A 15,530-nucleotide genomic window follows, 5' to 3' on the forward strand; every position below is an offset into this window, starting at 1 on the left:
AGTGAGGTGGGGATCTTGTTTAATTCTTCTGCAGATAGATTTCCAATTTTGCCAACACCATTTGTTAAAAAGGCTGTCATTTCCCCACCTAACTGTTTTTATCTCCTTGTCAAAAATCAGTTGACCATAAATAGATGGACTGATTTCCGGGTTCTCAATTCTATTCCATTGATCTATGTTAGACCCAATTTCTAACACAAAAGACAGTAAAATCAACATATAGTACTGGGTAGCTGAGTAGAGTTGGCCCTTTATGCTAACAAGTTACTTTATCAAAACAAAGCCTATGTAATATGTACACTGTAATATTAATGCTAACAGTTATTGGCCAAAATAAAAATCATGTTTACTCGCAAGTTTTAAAGGATTCCTTCCTAGTAGTAATGTAAAGGAAGAGAAAAAGAAAGAAATGAAAGGTATGGGAAACTAAATGCAAAACATACAGATTAAAACATTGGCCTATGGAACTGACTAGGGGTGGAGGTGGGAGGACAGAAAAACATGGCTAGTAAAACCTGTTTGCATCTGAGAAATACAAATTCATTCTTAATCTGTTTACCTAAAGCAGTTCTTATTCTTAATACATTTATTTTCAAATGAGATGGAGTGCTGAGTTTTAACAATCTGCTATCCTGAGAGCTCCAGTGGCTAAGGGGGTAAGGAGCTGTGTTTCTAGCCCAAAGGCAGACAGCTTGAATCTAACAGCTGCTCTATGGGAGAAAGATGGACAATCTTTAGAGCCTTTGCAAGCCTGTGAGAGTCAGCTATCTATTGGTCATTTCCTCTGAGTGGATCTGTTATATGTTCATGGTCAGTCTGGCTCTCCTGGCACAGACCTCTGGTTTTGTGTTCACTGCTATACTCTCCACCCCTAAAAAAGTGCTTGACAAATAAGAAGAGGTCTAATAAACGCTAATGCTTTAAGAGGGGTATTATTACTATCTTGGTTTTAGAGATTAAAAAAACAAGGTTGAATAAGTTGCCCAGGGATACTATTCATGGTAGAGGCAGAAAGAAATCAAGGTCTGTCTGTCCATACTCAACCTTTACTAGGCAAGTAAGGAGCTTCTTCTTTTTTTTTTACCCAATTTTTTTTTAAAATTTTATATTGGTTTGCTCGCAAAGTTTGTATACATTGTGTTTCACATTATTCTTCATTCATATTGTGTTTTATACAATCAATTCTATGCACCATGTTTTACAAAATCAATCACCACTGAACCTTGCTCGTCATTACCCAGTCTTTTCTGGTCCTTGCTGGATCTTTCCCATTTCCTTACCTCTTCCCTTCACCCACCAAATTCTGCAACCCTGTGGTTTTGCCCCTACTCATCTTTACCCCTCTGCTCCCACCCTTCGCCCCTTGGGAACCCATAAATGTTTTACTAGTTATTTTTCTATGTTTACAATAATGGTCTTATGCAGTATTTGTCCTTATGAGACTGAGTTCACCCAGCAAATGCTCTCCAGTCTTAATGTCTCCCACTTCTTCATCTTTAGTGGTGCAACTTTTTCTTCCCAGGGAAAGGCTCACTTCAAGTTTCAACTTCCCCATCAACCTTTTCCTGAGCATCTGAGTAGCTCTCAGTCTTCCTTTGTGGCTGTGCCTTATCCAGAGGCATGTTAATCTCTTTCCAGTACTTATTTACTTATCTCTCTCTTCTGTCAATTCAAAGCTTCCTGAGGGCCTCTAGCACTTAATTGTTGTTAGGTGCCTTTGAGTCAGTTTGACTCATGGAGATCTATGAATAACAGGTCATCACCTACCTGAAGTACTAGTACTGTGGAGTACATAGCTTTCCTGTTATTATGATGCTGGAAGCTATGCCACTGGTATTTCAAATACCATCAACATCACTCATAGCTGGCAATGTTTCCAGACAAAACATCAAGAAGAAAGGCCTGGTAACCTTTCTCCAAAAATTAACTAATGAAAAAAAAAAACCTTCCACACCCTTGCACGTAGTAGACACTGAATAAATATTTACTGAATGAACAATCTCTGTATATTCCATAGATTTTTTAAAAGGACCCTTTTGCTCAATTCCCTAGGTACTAGAGTCTACAGTTTTCCTTGGCATGAAGGTGGCAATGGTGTGTCTGAAATTCCCTGCCACAAAAGAGCATCACTGTACTGTGTTAAAGCAGTTTTTCAAGTTTTGAATCATCTTGTGGGAGGACAGTGGGGGTGGCAAATCTTTAAGGGTCAAGCATATAATTCATCTTTTAAAAGTAGATGGCACACCAGCTCTCGTTTTAAACACTGTTTCATTGAAACTGTTCTTGGTGATTTTGTGTATTTTAAGTAGTTTTCTTTTCTAGATCCCTTGGCTTAAAAGTGCACTTCTATAAATCCATCATATTCCTTACACCTACCAGGACAAAAACTGCTTGTCTTTTGCCAAAAAGAAAAATAAAGTAGAAATTGTGTATTGGTAAAGAGGTATTCAATGAGTGTATTATTATATTGCTATTTGTAAACCTGTTTTCTAAAAGCGTATGTCCTACTTTAGGCTAATGAATGAATACCAGATAACATTTACTAATTTTCTTCTTAACATTTACTAATTTTCATTTAGCTGGAGTGAGTATACCAAGTTCCAATTATACTTAACTATAACCTTTTTGGTTTTTTATAAAAAATATTTAATAGCTCATCACCATTACGTTCTCTATAAATAGTACTAAATTTAGTATTCTGCTCTAAGAATTTATAACCAAATGCTTAGGTAGATCCATTTTAAGGTATTAATTTTAAAGAAAAAAATTACACACACTTCTCAATCACAATCTAGAATTTTACTTTTATTAATACTAATTTATTAATTCCTTAAGGCCTACCTACAAACAGGATAGAAATGGGATTTACAAACAGGTTATAATTTCACAACTGGAACCTATGAAACCATTTACTTGTAAGCTAATAAGTTTCCCAAACATTTACACGCCTGTTTGGAAAAAGAGTGAAAACCATTTTGCCAAACGAAGACTCTATTCCTGCAGCCTCTCAGACTGCTGGTCCCCGGCCCCACCCCATCCCTTCTCTCCTCTTCTTCCTCTGCCAGGAAAACCCTTCTGACTCATCTCCGCCCAAGTCCATTACTTCCTTGGAGACGGGCTCAAGAATTCAGCTCCTAGAAAAAGACCTCCCTCACTAATCTCCAGGTCACTAACCTCTTCCTAATTTGCCATCCCCAGACATGGAAACATAGTTTGCAGTACATAATTGGGAACTTCACGCCCCTACCCCAAAGTAAATTGTTTTTTCTGTCATCTCTCCAAGTAGTGATCACACTTTCTCCCTTTCTATTTTAGAGGTGGTAAGATGATTTGTGACTGAAAATCAAAAAGCAAGCCAAATTCTAAATTTTTTTAACTAAGATCACATTTACCATACACGTAATCTTTACATGCGTCCTCAGGTTCTAGTTAGAGACCACGCATATACTTAAAGCTACAAATCACAGCTACCGTCGTCCATTCCGACACATTACAGGGCAGAGCAGCCCTGTCTGGGTTCCCAGTGCTGTGATCTTTACCAAAACTGACTGCCACATCTCACTCCCGCTGAACGGTTAGGTAGGTGGTGGGTTCCAACCGCTGACCTTTTGTTTAGAAACCTAATGAGTAATCTTGGTAAAGAATGAACCTAGCCATTTAAACACCATTTCAAGTTTCTTTTTTCTTTCTTTCCTTTTTTTTTTTTTTTTTTTTTTTTGTAAAGCAAAGCTGTATAGTCTGGAAGCAGCATGCTAGGAAGCTGGCACCAATCTCCTGCAAAAACTCTAGTTGGCAGAAACTGTTGCAAACACGTGAGCTTCCACTGCTCATTAACCACACAGACTTGCTGCTTCAGCTTTCTGGCTTCAATGAAGTGCTAGGACCGCCTTTGGTGATTGTTGGCAGCCAATGATGGGTTAAATTCCCATAAATTAGCCAGTGCTCTGGTGGTTTGCCCAAGGTTGGCACCAGGGTGGATGGGGTTTTATAGACCCGCCCACCCAGGGGAGCCAAGGTGAGAGCGGAGCCGCGGCACAGGGAGACCTGCACATTCGAGCAGTGCGGGCTTCCCCGGGCTCTCGGCCCGCACCACCGAGCAGTGCGGGCTCCCCCGGGCTCTCGGCCCGCACCACCGAGCAGTGCGGGCTCCCCCGGGCTCTCGGCCGGCACCCTGGAGCGGCTTCGGGCTTCCCTGGTTCTTAGCTGCAGCTTAGCGTGCGGAGGGGGCGCTCCCGGCGCCGCTTTATACGAAATCGCAGCGCACTCGGCCTCCCGAGACTGCACGCCACATTTCGGAGACTACCCAACTTTTCCGGCAAAGAGCATCAGTTTTTCCACCCTTGGCGCCCCAGAAGCCGGGGTTTGGGAGAGACCCGCCACAGGCGGAGGGGAGGGAACGGACTCGCTCCGCCCAGGAGGCAGAAACAAAGTGCGCGCCGGCGAGCCCGAGCGCCGCCGCGGCCCGCCCGCTCGCCCGCCCGGCCCCGCTCGCCCGCCCGCCGGGCCCCGCTCACCCTCCAGCAGCACCTCCTTGCCCGCGCGCTTCAGCGCCTGCACGGCCTGGTCGTGGGTGGCCTGGCGCAGGTCTGTGCCGTTCACCGACAGGATGGCGTCGCCCAGCCGCAGCGCACGGCTCTGGTCGGCCGCCAGCCCTGGGAAGATCTTGGAGATGAGGATCGGCATCCGGTTTTCGCGGCCGCCCTTGATGCTGATGCCCAGGCCGCCCGCCTCCTGCTTCACCACCCGCACCCGGCGCACCGGCGGCGACGCTCCCGCCTCGCCCACTGAGCCTCGCGGCGGCGCCGGCGGACTCGGGGGACCCAGGCCGCGGATCGGGCTCCCGGGCAGCGAGTCGCCAGCGCCACTGCCGTTCGGGAGGCCGTTGAAGGCGGCCGCCGCCGGCCCCAGAGTGGGTTCGGACTCGGCCGCTGCGGCGTCGCCCGTCAGGCTCAGGCTCTCGCCGCTCAGTTCGGCCACCACTCGAACCCAGCGCTCTCTCAGCAGCAGCTCCACTAGCCCCGCTTTGGTGGCCCGCGTCCACACCGCCATGGCCGGTCCCTCTCCCGCCGCCGCAGTCGCCGCAGCTACCCTCATTCCAGTCAGGGAGCCTCGGCGCTTCCCCCTTCCCGCCCGAGGGGGCGGGTCCGGCCACGCCCCCTCACGACGGCTTATTATTCATGAGAGACCACGCCCACTCAGGAAAGCGGAGGAGAGAAGTTGGCGGAGTCGCTTCCGGGAGGTGAGAAGTTGCAAAGGGTCGGGTCTTTACACCTCTCTGTCCGCGCAACCCGACCGCCCCGGAACCCTAAGCTCTATTGAGCAGTTCAGGAGCAGCCTGGGTACAGAAAGCAAAATCAGCTTTGACAAGCACTTTGAAAGTTGCCCGATCTGGATTATGTTCATTCTTGCGTTGATTGGTTCATTCCGTTTTTGGTGTGCATGGCCTCCCTTTGAGGCCCTGGAGATGAGCTGAATAAAATGCACCGCAGCTGGAGAGCTCGCAGGTTTATCTATTGTTTAGCTGGAGAGGAAAACCAACAGAGAGCGCCAGTAGATGGTTAGTGACCTGTAAAGCACGCCGAAGAGCTGAGTCAAAGCAGCATTTGCTTCAGCCAGAGACAGATGTGACAATGGAGGGTGAACTGCTCAAGTATTAAGAAAAATAAGGGTCCAGAGGCTTGAATCCAAGTGTTATTCTACTTTGTATTTACCTGTTTGTTTGTAATGCAAAGGGAGACCATGTGTTCTTGAAAGTATTTTGCAGAATGTTATTTAGGAAGCTACGGGAATTCCTATATGAACAGAACATGGAGTTGATGGAAGCCACAGCGTTGATTGTAAAAGCCTCATTAATCAAAGAGTTTGGACGACGGGCCCTTCAGTTAGGGCAACTGTCGATGGATCTCCCCAAAAGTATACACAAAATGTGGTCTCCAAGCAGAGTTTTGGCTTCTATCCAATTCATCAAGCTATCCAAGGGCCAAAAGCCACAGAGCCTGCAACAGCTTGATCGGAGCAGGAATGGAGCAATCCACTGCTTTTCTCCAGCTTCATGCATGGGCTGAAACGCTTAAGAAACTTTGGCCCAGAGAGGTGAAGACTTTGGTCCACAATCCCAGTGAGAAAGTAGAGACCACATCTGAGGCCTCCCAGCCTCCTGGTCCAGAAATCACAAAATTGAGAGCTTTCAGTAAGAACTTGTGTTCATGGTGCCACTAACTTCAACATTAAAAGTGAAACGTCATGTTTTCATTTAAGGGGGTAAAGTGTGCACCAATTTCTGGGTACATTTTGAGGCCCATAAGCTGTGTCCACGTACCATTCTATAAATACATGTTCAAATGTGGGCAGAAACACTCAAAGAGCCTCCCACACAAGTTAAAAACAATGCAATAGAAGCTGGGGAGCTCCTTGAGCCTAAATGAAGAATGCAAAATGAGAAAAGTTATCCAAAAACCAGAATTTTCTTTGCAATTAGTTGGACAGGATTTTCCAAGCTGCCAATGTCAGCAAAAGCTCACCCCAGCAGCCCTCTCCTTGATTCAACCACGGGGAGGCCTGATCACTGTTCTGGCAGGTCCTGATGTGCCCAAGTGCACCTGCAGTCACAGACACTTCTGGCTGTGCTCCAGCTGAGGCGTGAGTCCTCAGAGGCCTGAGTTATGTGAAATTGCTGCTTATTAGAGAGCACTTGGCAGCTAATTCCTTGGAGGATACACACTGTTTTTAACCCTTTTGCATATTTAACTACCCAGTGGTTGAACACTTAAGGACACCGTTATTAGCGTTTCAAGACCTTTTGGCCAACAGAATTAAAAGAAGTCAGTTCTTGTAGCTAACAGAGTGAGGAAACTTACATAAGATAACTAGTTATGTAACAAACTATTTAACCCTAGGAGAATACAAAGTGGTGATGGAGAATGGAGATTTTTTCCTTAAGTTTTACATTTTGCCCATCAAAAATTCTCAAGATATATTTAAACGGTCCTCCATCAGAACACAAATGAACTTTTCAAAATTCTCATTACTGCTTTCAGACGTGCCATACTCACCATCCAATTGGTGTTGGATGTTTTCCACATTGCCACCTGGGTCTTTCCTTCCAAACACCCGCTGCTCCCCTTCACCCTTTTCCCACATGACAGAGTCTAGTTCCAGCCTTCCTTCCCTATTGAAATTGACTGGGATTTTTCCTTTATTTTCTTCCTCTATGCCTGGCTGATGTGCCCAAATAAATGATAAACTATAGGAGGGCAGGACCACCCGTTGGCTTATTTCTAAATCCCACTATTCCATGCATATTGCCTGACTGAGCAGAAACTCATTAAGCCTGTGAATGACTGAAATCCAGTGCCTCCTGCAGTAGTCTTTTCAAATAACTCCTCTGAAGGTTACTGGTTCCTTGCAGAGTGCAAATTACCATGTGGAAATCTCAAGTAGTCAGTGGAAATGCACTTACTGTGGATAATGAAAATTTGAAATTACACGCACAAATGTATCTGGTTTTGGACTTCTTCAGGACAGGGACACAAGCTTAGGTAATTCTTTGAACAGCCATGCTATTTTATCCACCTCTAAAAAAAGAAAATGGCTGAGATCTTTATAACCTTTAATTCCTGTCACCTATCAATGTCCGCTCTCCCCTGCTCAAGCTGTTATCTTACTGTTGCTCAGAATAAGGCCAGGATCGTTGCTACTCTCCATAATTCCATCCTACAATTCTGTGACTCAGACTCTGATTCTATGTTCTCTCAAATCAGGAGATTTTAGGAGAATAGTCTTTATTCACCTTCCCCAAGTGGGTGTAGAGTACAGCATGATAATTAAGAGCATAAAGTTCAAGCCTGGTCTGGCCATTTAACAGCTATATTGACAGGGGTAAGGGACCTCTGTCTCTTCTTGGGAAAAATTCTGATAACTGGTGCGAGCTGAGTAGGCCAATATGTGCAGCCATTACCACAGTGGCTGCCACATAAAAAGTATCTGCCTACTGCTCTTCAGAAGCAGAAACAATAAAGCCATTGGTAGAAACCTTCCAGTTGAGAGTCTACACTTTATCTAGGAATGAGTCTGCCACAATGCCATTTGATTCCAGGCTTAAAGGGAGAAAAGCCAAATTCATTTTTGTGACAAACAGATCTTGTATAAAGCTACACCTCGGCTAAGAGGGAATATCTATTGCCAAGAGTCCATCAGAGGAAAGAAATAGTGGATCTGGGGCTAGATCCAAAGTTAGAGTGTTGTGTAATTTCATAAGGAAGGAGGGCCCCAGGCAAAATATCAGCCCTGTGCTAGCCTGAAGGTCACTGCCACAAAGGTGGCTGTATGCCAGAGGAACCAAAGCAAGAGCTCCTCAATTACCAGCAAAGAGGCCAAAGGGAGAAAGAAGGCTGTAAAATAAGCAACCCAACATCCAACTTTGAAAAATTATCCACGCATAACTCTTTCCCAATTAGAACACAGTGAAATCAGTTGTTCTTTTCAATGGACAGTACAACTTTTCCTTCATGGAGAAGTGTTTTATAAACTATCTTCTCTCCAGCATCAAACATGAAGAGGAAAAGGTGCCTATACTCTTGAGCTGATGCAAGCACATTTTAAAAAATTCATCCCGCCAAGATAAATCACTAGCCATCTGAAACCCACAAAAATGGATTAACTATCTTCATGCATTATGGCTATGGAAAACCACATCTGCTAACCACATTTCTAATGAGAAGCAGCTGGTGACAATTTTGTAGCGTTGTGCCTTTCTTTTTAGGAAAATGTTAATAAGGACATACTAAGTAGGTTAGTTTCCTTGAATTCGCTTAGCTATGGAAAATCACCAGTGTTTTGTTGTTGTTGACAGTCACGGAAATTATATAATTTGCCACAAAATTCAAATAAGAAACCAAAATAAAAGCACCCCCCCTCCCCCCACACCAGTTCTGACAGACAGAATTTCCAGTGTCTCATAACTAGGTACTTTTACAGTCATCGTCAGCTCTCATGACATGTGTATCACTGCACACCACAAAGTACTCAAAGCCTATGGTGCGCTCTCTGGTGGCAGAATGGGCCAGGAGTTGTGCTGCCAACCCAATCCAAAGGCAGTAGTTTAAATCCACCAGGTGCTTCAGAGGAGAAAGATGGGCAATTTCCCCTACTGTGTAACTTATACAGCCTCTAAAAACACACTAGAGGGCCAGCTGAGGCTGTTCTAACTTGATGGCAATGAGCTGAGTTTTGTGTATTTATAAGCTTTGTGTATTTGAGTTTTTGAGTATTTATAAGCTTTCAGTTTTAACTCCTTCCTGAACATTCATAGCCAATTTGTGGTTAACATGGTCTTAGGTAGGAATTCCCTTGGCGGAAACTGTCTTCAGACAAATGTGCACTTACCCCCATAATTTACCCTTGGAGGTTTAGAGTCCCTGAAGCCCATGTATGAATCCAAAGTCAAGAATATACAGAAAGGGTGGCTGGGAGGGTAAGCAGGAAGGAAAATGAGCAATAATGAATGAATGGAAATCCTAGTTTTCTATAAATGTTCACTAAAATCTCAATTAAAAAAAACTTTAAAACAATAATATACACAACAGCCTGTGGCCATTTCTTTGAATCTGTGACTTGACTCACAATTAAGTATTTCAGTGAATGGAATTTCTTGGCCAGATTTTAAGGCCTAGCCCTAACTTGGTCTTGTTTCTCACTGCTCATTGACTTAGGGCTCTGTATGCAGGCCTGCTTGTCTTTTCTGTACACTTTCCTAAATGGCTCAGCTGCCCTCTGTGGGAACTGCTCTACTTCTCAACTCCTCTTTCTTGGTTCTGTCTTTATCACTTAGGGAAGCTGTCACCTGTCATTCTGAGGGCAGATTTGCAATTAATTCTGAGACAAGGATGACCTCAGTACTAAGTCCTACCAACCCCTCTGGCTTCATTTCCCTCTATTTCCAATACTGCCCATGTTTCAACTATGTGGAAATACTAACTCTGCTGTTATCTTGTATCAGGTCTTTGCAGTAAGAAGGTTACAAAAATGTTTTTCCCCCTTTCTCTAGCATTTTGCTAATGACTACCCAATTCAGAGTTGGCTTAAGGATCACCACCTAAGTCCAAGCTCCCTACCTGCTAGATGTCCCTTCCTTGTGCTGTGATCTCCTCATCTCCTGCCCAACTAGACTGTGATATCTTTAAGGGCTAGGACCAAAGCTGAGGCTGTATTTGTTCTTGGTACACAGAATACAATACTCAGTAAATATACAGGACAGTAAAATTCTGTAACATAAAACGAACTAAACCTACTGTCATCAAGTCAAATCTGACTAACTGCAACACTACAGGACTGAGGAGAACTGTCTCACAGGGTTTCTGAGACTGTAAATCTTTTAAAAACCAGACTGCTTCATCTTTTTCCTTTGGAGCAGCTGATGATTTTGAACCACAAATTTTTCAGTTAATTTCTTAATGCTTGATCCACTAAGCCAAGAGGGCTTAACATCGTAAGGTAAAGAATGAAAACAACCTACAACCAGGAAAGAATAAAATAGACGAATGGGACCTTCTAAGAATCAAACTCTGTGCACATCAAAAAAAGTTCTGCAACAGGACAAAAATAAAACCCACAAAATGGGGAAAAAATATTTGTCGATGACATATCTGATAAAGTACTTAAATCTAAAATGTATAGTATACTCCGGCACCTCAACGAGAAAAACTTAAACAATCCAATCACAAAATGGGCACAGGACATGAATATACACTTCATCAAAGAAAACTTGCAGATGGCAAACAAACACATCAAGAAATGATCAAAATCCCTAGCTTCCAGAGAGATACAAATCAAAACAACTATGAGATATCATCTCACCCCACAAAGAATAGAAAAGTTCAACAGGGCAACAAACAACAAATGCTGGTGAGGTTGTGGAGAGACTGGAACTGTTTTTCACTGCTGGTGGGAATATAAAATGGTACAACCACCATGGAAGGTGGTCTGGTGCTTTCTCAAAAAATAGGAAATAGGGGAGCTCTGGTGGCCTAGTGGGAAGAAGCTGCACTCCAATCCCAGAGGCTCATGGTTCAAATCCACCAGATGCTCTGCTGGACAAGGAGGGGCAAACTCCTCCTGTACCAGTCAGATCCGATTTGACGGTACACACACAAAACATTAATAATTTTTTAAAAACATTAATAATTTTAAAAAAGAAATAGGAAATATAAATACGATTTGACCCAGAAATTACATTACTGGGAATATATCCTAAAGAAACCAGGGCTAAAACTCAAACAGATGCATGTACACCCATTTTTATTGCTGCATTATTGACAATATCAAGGAGATGGAAGCAACCCAAGTGCCTATCAATAAATGACTAGAAAAACTATAGGACATCAACACAATGGAATACTATGCAGGTCTGAAAAAGAATGAAACAGTCAAAAATTACATAATGTAGGGAAGCCTTTAAGACATTATGCTAAGTGAAATATCTCAGTCACAAGAGGATAAATACTGCCTAATACCACTGTTATAGACATGAAGGGGTTGGGGAAAGAATGCGGAAAGTGTATAAATAATGGACACTGCATTAGAACAGTTGAGGGGGAAGTACTGAATAAAAGGAATACATGATTATGCATTACATGTATGAGAACAATGTGGAACAAGGGAGAAAATGTGCAATAATGAATTAAAAATACAAACAAGACTGTTAATATGTACATTTGTGCTAACAGGTGGGTAGCCAATACATGTGACTATTTACACTTAAATTATAAAATCAGTTACTTGGTCACACTAGCTGTATTTTAATTGTTTAATACCTATGTATAGGTAATTATATTGTTCACCTTTCTCCTGAAGAGCAGCTGGTAGATCTGAATCATGTACCTCCAGGATGGCAGCCCTTATACCAGCGCACCAGTACTCCCTTTGTAGGTAGTAAAGCACAGAATATCCCTCATCTTAGCAGAAAGTTCTATTGGACAGCACTCTCAGGGATCATAAAACACTTCAAAATATGAAACAAAAGATAACTCATGAAGGAACAAAGTGAAAATTCACAATTAGCCAAATGGCTCAAAATATCAAGAAAGGGGCAGTCTCATTAATAAATGGAAAGTAAAATACTAATTTCACCGATAAAAAGGGGTGAAAACAAAAATCTATCAATATATCACAAAAAAATCATTGTTACTGAGTTGCAATCAACTTATAGCTGACCATCCAGTAGGTTTTCCATGGCTGCAAATTGCCTGTGAGGAAGATCACGTGTCTGTCTCACGAAGAACAGCTGGTGGATTCAAACTGCCAGAGGCACCACCTTTGGGGTTAATAGCAACTCCGTACAGATTTTGCCACCTAGGCAATGACTTCTTTCAAATACTACTTGATACAGTCATTCCAAAGGGCAATGTGGCCAGCACCAACTGAAAATGAAAGAAGCTAGATACATTATGAATCAGCAATTCCACTTCTAGGCTTCAATCCTAAGAGACACTCTCACTAGAACACTGGGCAGTCGTGAATAACACTATCTGATTAGTACAAAAGACTGCCCACATAAATCTGTATTATGGTCAAATAAAGTGGTTTTTTTTCAGAGCAAGAAACACTTAAATGCCTTCCCTGCAGCCTGTGAGATGTAAAATGTTTGGTGTACCATCCCTTTTTGTACCATACCTATAAATGATCCTTCTGACCAAGCAATGGTGAAAGAATAAACCTAAGACACAGACCTCTGAAAATCATGGTGAGACCACGAAAAACCACTTCTCAAATCTGTTTCTTTCAGGAGTTCTCATGGAACTTCTGCTTCCTCTCGTCCTACTCCAAAAAATAGTTCCACTTTTATCCATATCATTTAATGTAGTTCAGAATAATGTTCTATTTAAAGGCAGTTTCAATGCTTAAAAAAAAAGGCCTTTTTTCTTTCAGTATATATCAAGATTGACTTTTCTTGTTGGTCTTATTTGTAGAATTTCCACAGTATAGGGTAAACTATCCATTCAGAAGAGAGCTCCAGTAGTACAATCCTAGAGAGCTGTGCTGTTGACCCAAAGGCTACAACAGTTCAAATCCACTAGCCTACTCCAGCCTTAGAAAGGCACTGACGTCAGCTATTAGCTCTAGTTCAACAGCAATGAATGATTGACCCATTCAGAGTTGAGATTACTAACTACAATATGCAATAAGCGAAAATGCATTTGCACATGGTTTGCAAAAACAAGAAAATTAAGTAGAACAAGAATTTTCCCAAGTTTGTCTCAGATAAAAATGTTAATGTGATCTGCAAAATATCCCTAACAGAAGCAGTAAAGGTGAGATTTATTAATACTTTAAGCATCTAAGTTAGACAAGTTCTCAAATAAAACACGTATGCTGCGGTGTTCGTATTTAGTACTGGTTTGCTTCTGTTTCCTAACTTTTCCTAGTCACTTTCTGCTTCATTTGTATTCAAAGTTTTCTAGGTAAGAAGAATGTCAAGACCCAAGCTCTGACTTCCCAGACCATTTATGGAAGTCCAAATCACTGGCTGGAAAAGAATGTTTTCTACTTTTGCAAGTTTTACTTCTTTACATCTGTGAGCTGTCTCTGTCAGAATTAGTCCTTTCACAACTCAAACAGTTTCATAAGTTTATTATGGTTAAGCCTTACACAACACTCAAGTCAGTAAAGATTCTCTAAATTTACTGTTCTACAACCAGTAATAAGTGAGTTAATATTCAAAGGATCCCCATCTCCACGTCCATGGCGAGTTGTAGTGCTAAATCTCGCTGCATTTAATTAAACTGAATCAGCAGCTCTGAAGGAGAAAGGACAATTTCCTCCCATGCAATTTATGGCTTCAGAAAACTTGCAGGGGCTGCAACAGGTTGGTTCCTACTCAAAAGCAATGAATTAATCTACTTTTGGTTACAAACATTCCATTGTAGATCAGTGACTTGAACTTTGATTTCAATTACAAAAACAGACAAACAAAATCCTTGCCATTGAATTGATTTCAATTCACACTGAATCTTCAGTGATCTCATAGGGTTTCCAAAGAAGTAACCTTGATAAACAACCACATCTTTCTCCCATGAAGTGGCTGGTGGGTTCAAACCACTGGCCTTTCAGTTAACAACTAAGTGCTTAACCATTGTACCAACAAGGGACCTTAAATCACACAAGAGGAGCTAAAACATCTTCCAGCCTACTGGACAAGTTGAACTGTCCAAGCCTTACTCACATAAGGGCATTTACTTAAGAAACAGGAAAAGAAAACTTAATTGACAAAGATGACCTAAAAATTGACAGCTACTTGTTTCAGACTATCCTACGGATGAGTTGTGGCATTATCCATAGACAGATGCATTGTCAATCTACAGGTGGCACTTCTGTGGTTCCAATCCACCAGAGGTGCCACAGGAGAAAGATGAACAATCTCTGCCCATGTAATTTAGTTTCCAAGAACCCAGTGGAGGGTTTTGATTCTTCCACAATGAGTTTTTTTTTTTTTCCCACAATGAGTTTTATTACTATAAAAGAACCTTGGCAAGAAGCTGCAACTACAATCCCAGAGATGCACGGTTCGAATCCACCAGATGCTCTGCCGGGGAAGGAGGGGCAATCTCCTCCTGTGCCAGTCAGATCTGATTTGACGGTACACACACACAAAAAATAGTAAAATAAAAATAATAAAATTTAAAAAAAGAACCTTAACAAATGGGACAGAGGGAAATGGCATCCATTACAAATCTTTTTATGTATCTGTCTATTCTTACCAAATATAAAATCTTTCATATATATGTGTGTGTGTGTGTTTTAAATGGCTAGGTTTTTTTCTTATTATTAAGTCTCATCTTATATACCCATTTCTCTGTTCCTACGGCAACCTTCCAACCAAAACACAAACAAAGCCACACATACTGGATTTCAACGGGCATGCAACAGAATACGTGCACTGAGATGTGAAAGAAAGTGATCTGCTCAGTTCAGGTTAATGGTAGTTCTTCACTTCTCATTGAAAGTTCACATTAAAACTAGTCAGTTGGCAATTTCATGAAAATAAAAATGTCAAAGCAAGCAGACAAGGGCAGACCGCTCCACTCCTACATCCTAATGAAACCCTGCCTAAAGTTGGTGGCTGGAAAATGTCATATAAAAGGACTGCTTAAAAAAAAAAAAGACTGCTTCAGGATCCGTATACCAAAGCCTGATTTTTTAAAAAAAAAACAATTAGCACCTGACTAGATGTATTTATTTTTTAAGATAAAAGGGCCAAATGCATTTATGTTTTGGATAAAGTACTCCTTTTTAATGACTTCTGGAGCTGGAATCTTCCTTGAACCCCCATATGATCATCACTGTCAGTAGCTGGTTATCTTGAATAAATACACAGGTCTCTGCACCCAGGCAGTGCTGGGCAGGTTCCTGGGTGTGGGAGGCTGGAAGACAGTGAAGAGCATCAGCAATCTGGAGCCCCTGGCCCGTGTTAGGGGCTATTGGCAACCATTTTCTCAGATTGCGGTCTACAGAAGAAGCAGGACCCTAAAAGAGTG

General features: G+C 42.2%; 1 protein-coding gene across 1 annotated transcript in view; it reads right to left on the reverse strand.

The window, feature by feature from the left end:
* The window catches only part of SNTB2 (syntrophin, beta 2 (dystrophin-associated protein A1, 59kDa, basic component 2)), a 104,569-nt gene extending 99,461 nt beyond the window's left edge, over nt 1-5,108 (reverse strand). The window contains exon 1 of the mRNA XM_006878659.1: nt 4,515-5,108. Coding sequence (XP_006878721.1) covers nt 4,515-5,094 — 580 coding nt within the window. The 5' untranslated portion in view covers nt 5,095-5,108. The remainder of the gene's footprint in view (nt 1-4,514) is intronic.
* Between the last annotated feature and the right edge of the window lie 10,422 nt (nt 5,109-15,530).

Source organism: Elephantulus edwardii, unplaced genomic scaffold (assembly GCF_000299155.1).
Source record: "Elephantulus edwardii isolate Elephantulus edwardi_28Jun2011 unplaced genomic scaffold, EleEdw1.0 scaffold00001, whole genome shotgun sequence".
Lineage (NCBI taxonomy): Eukaryota > Metazoa > Chordata > Mammalia > Macroscelidea > Macroscelididae > Elephantulus > Elephantulus edwardii.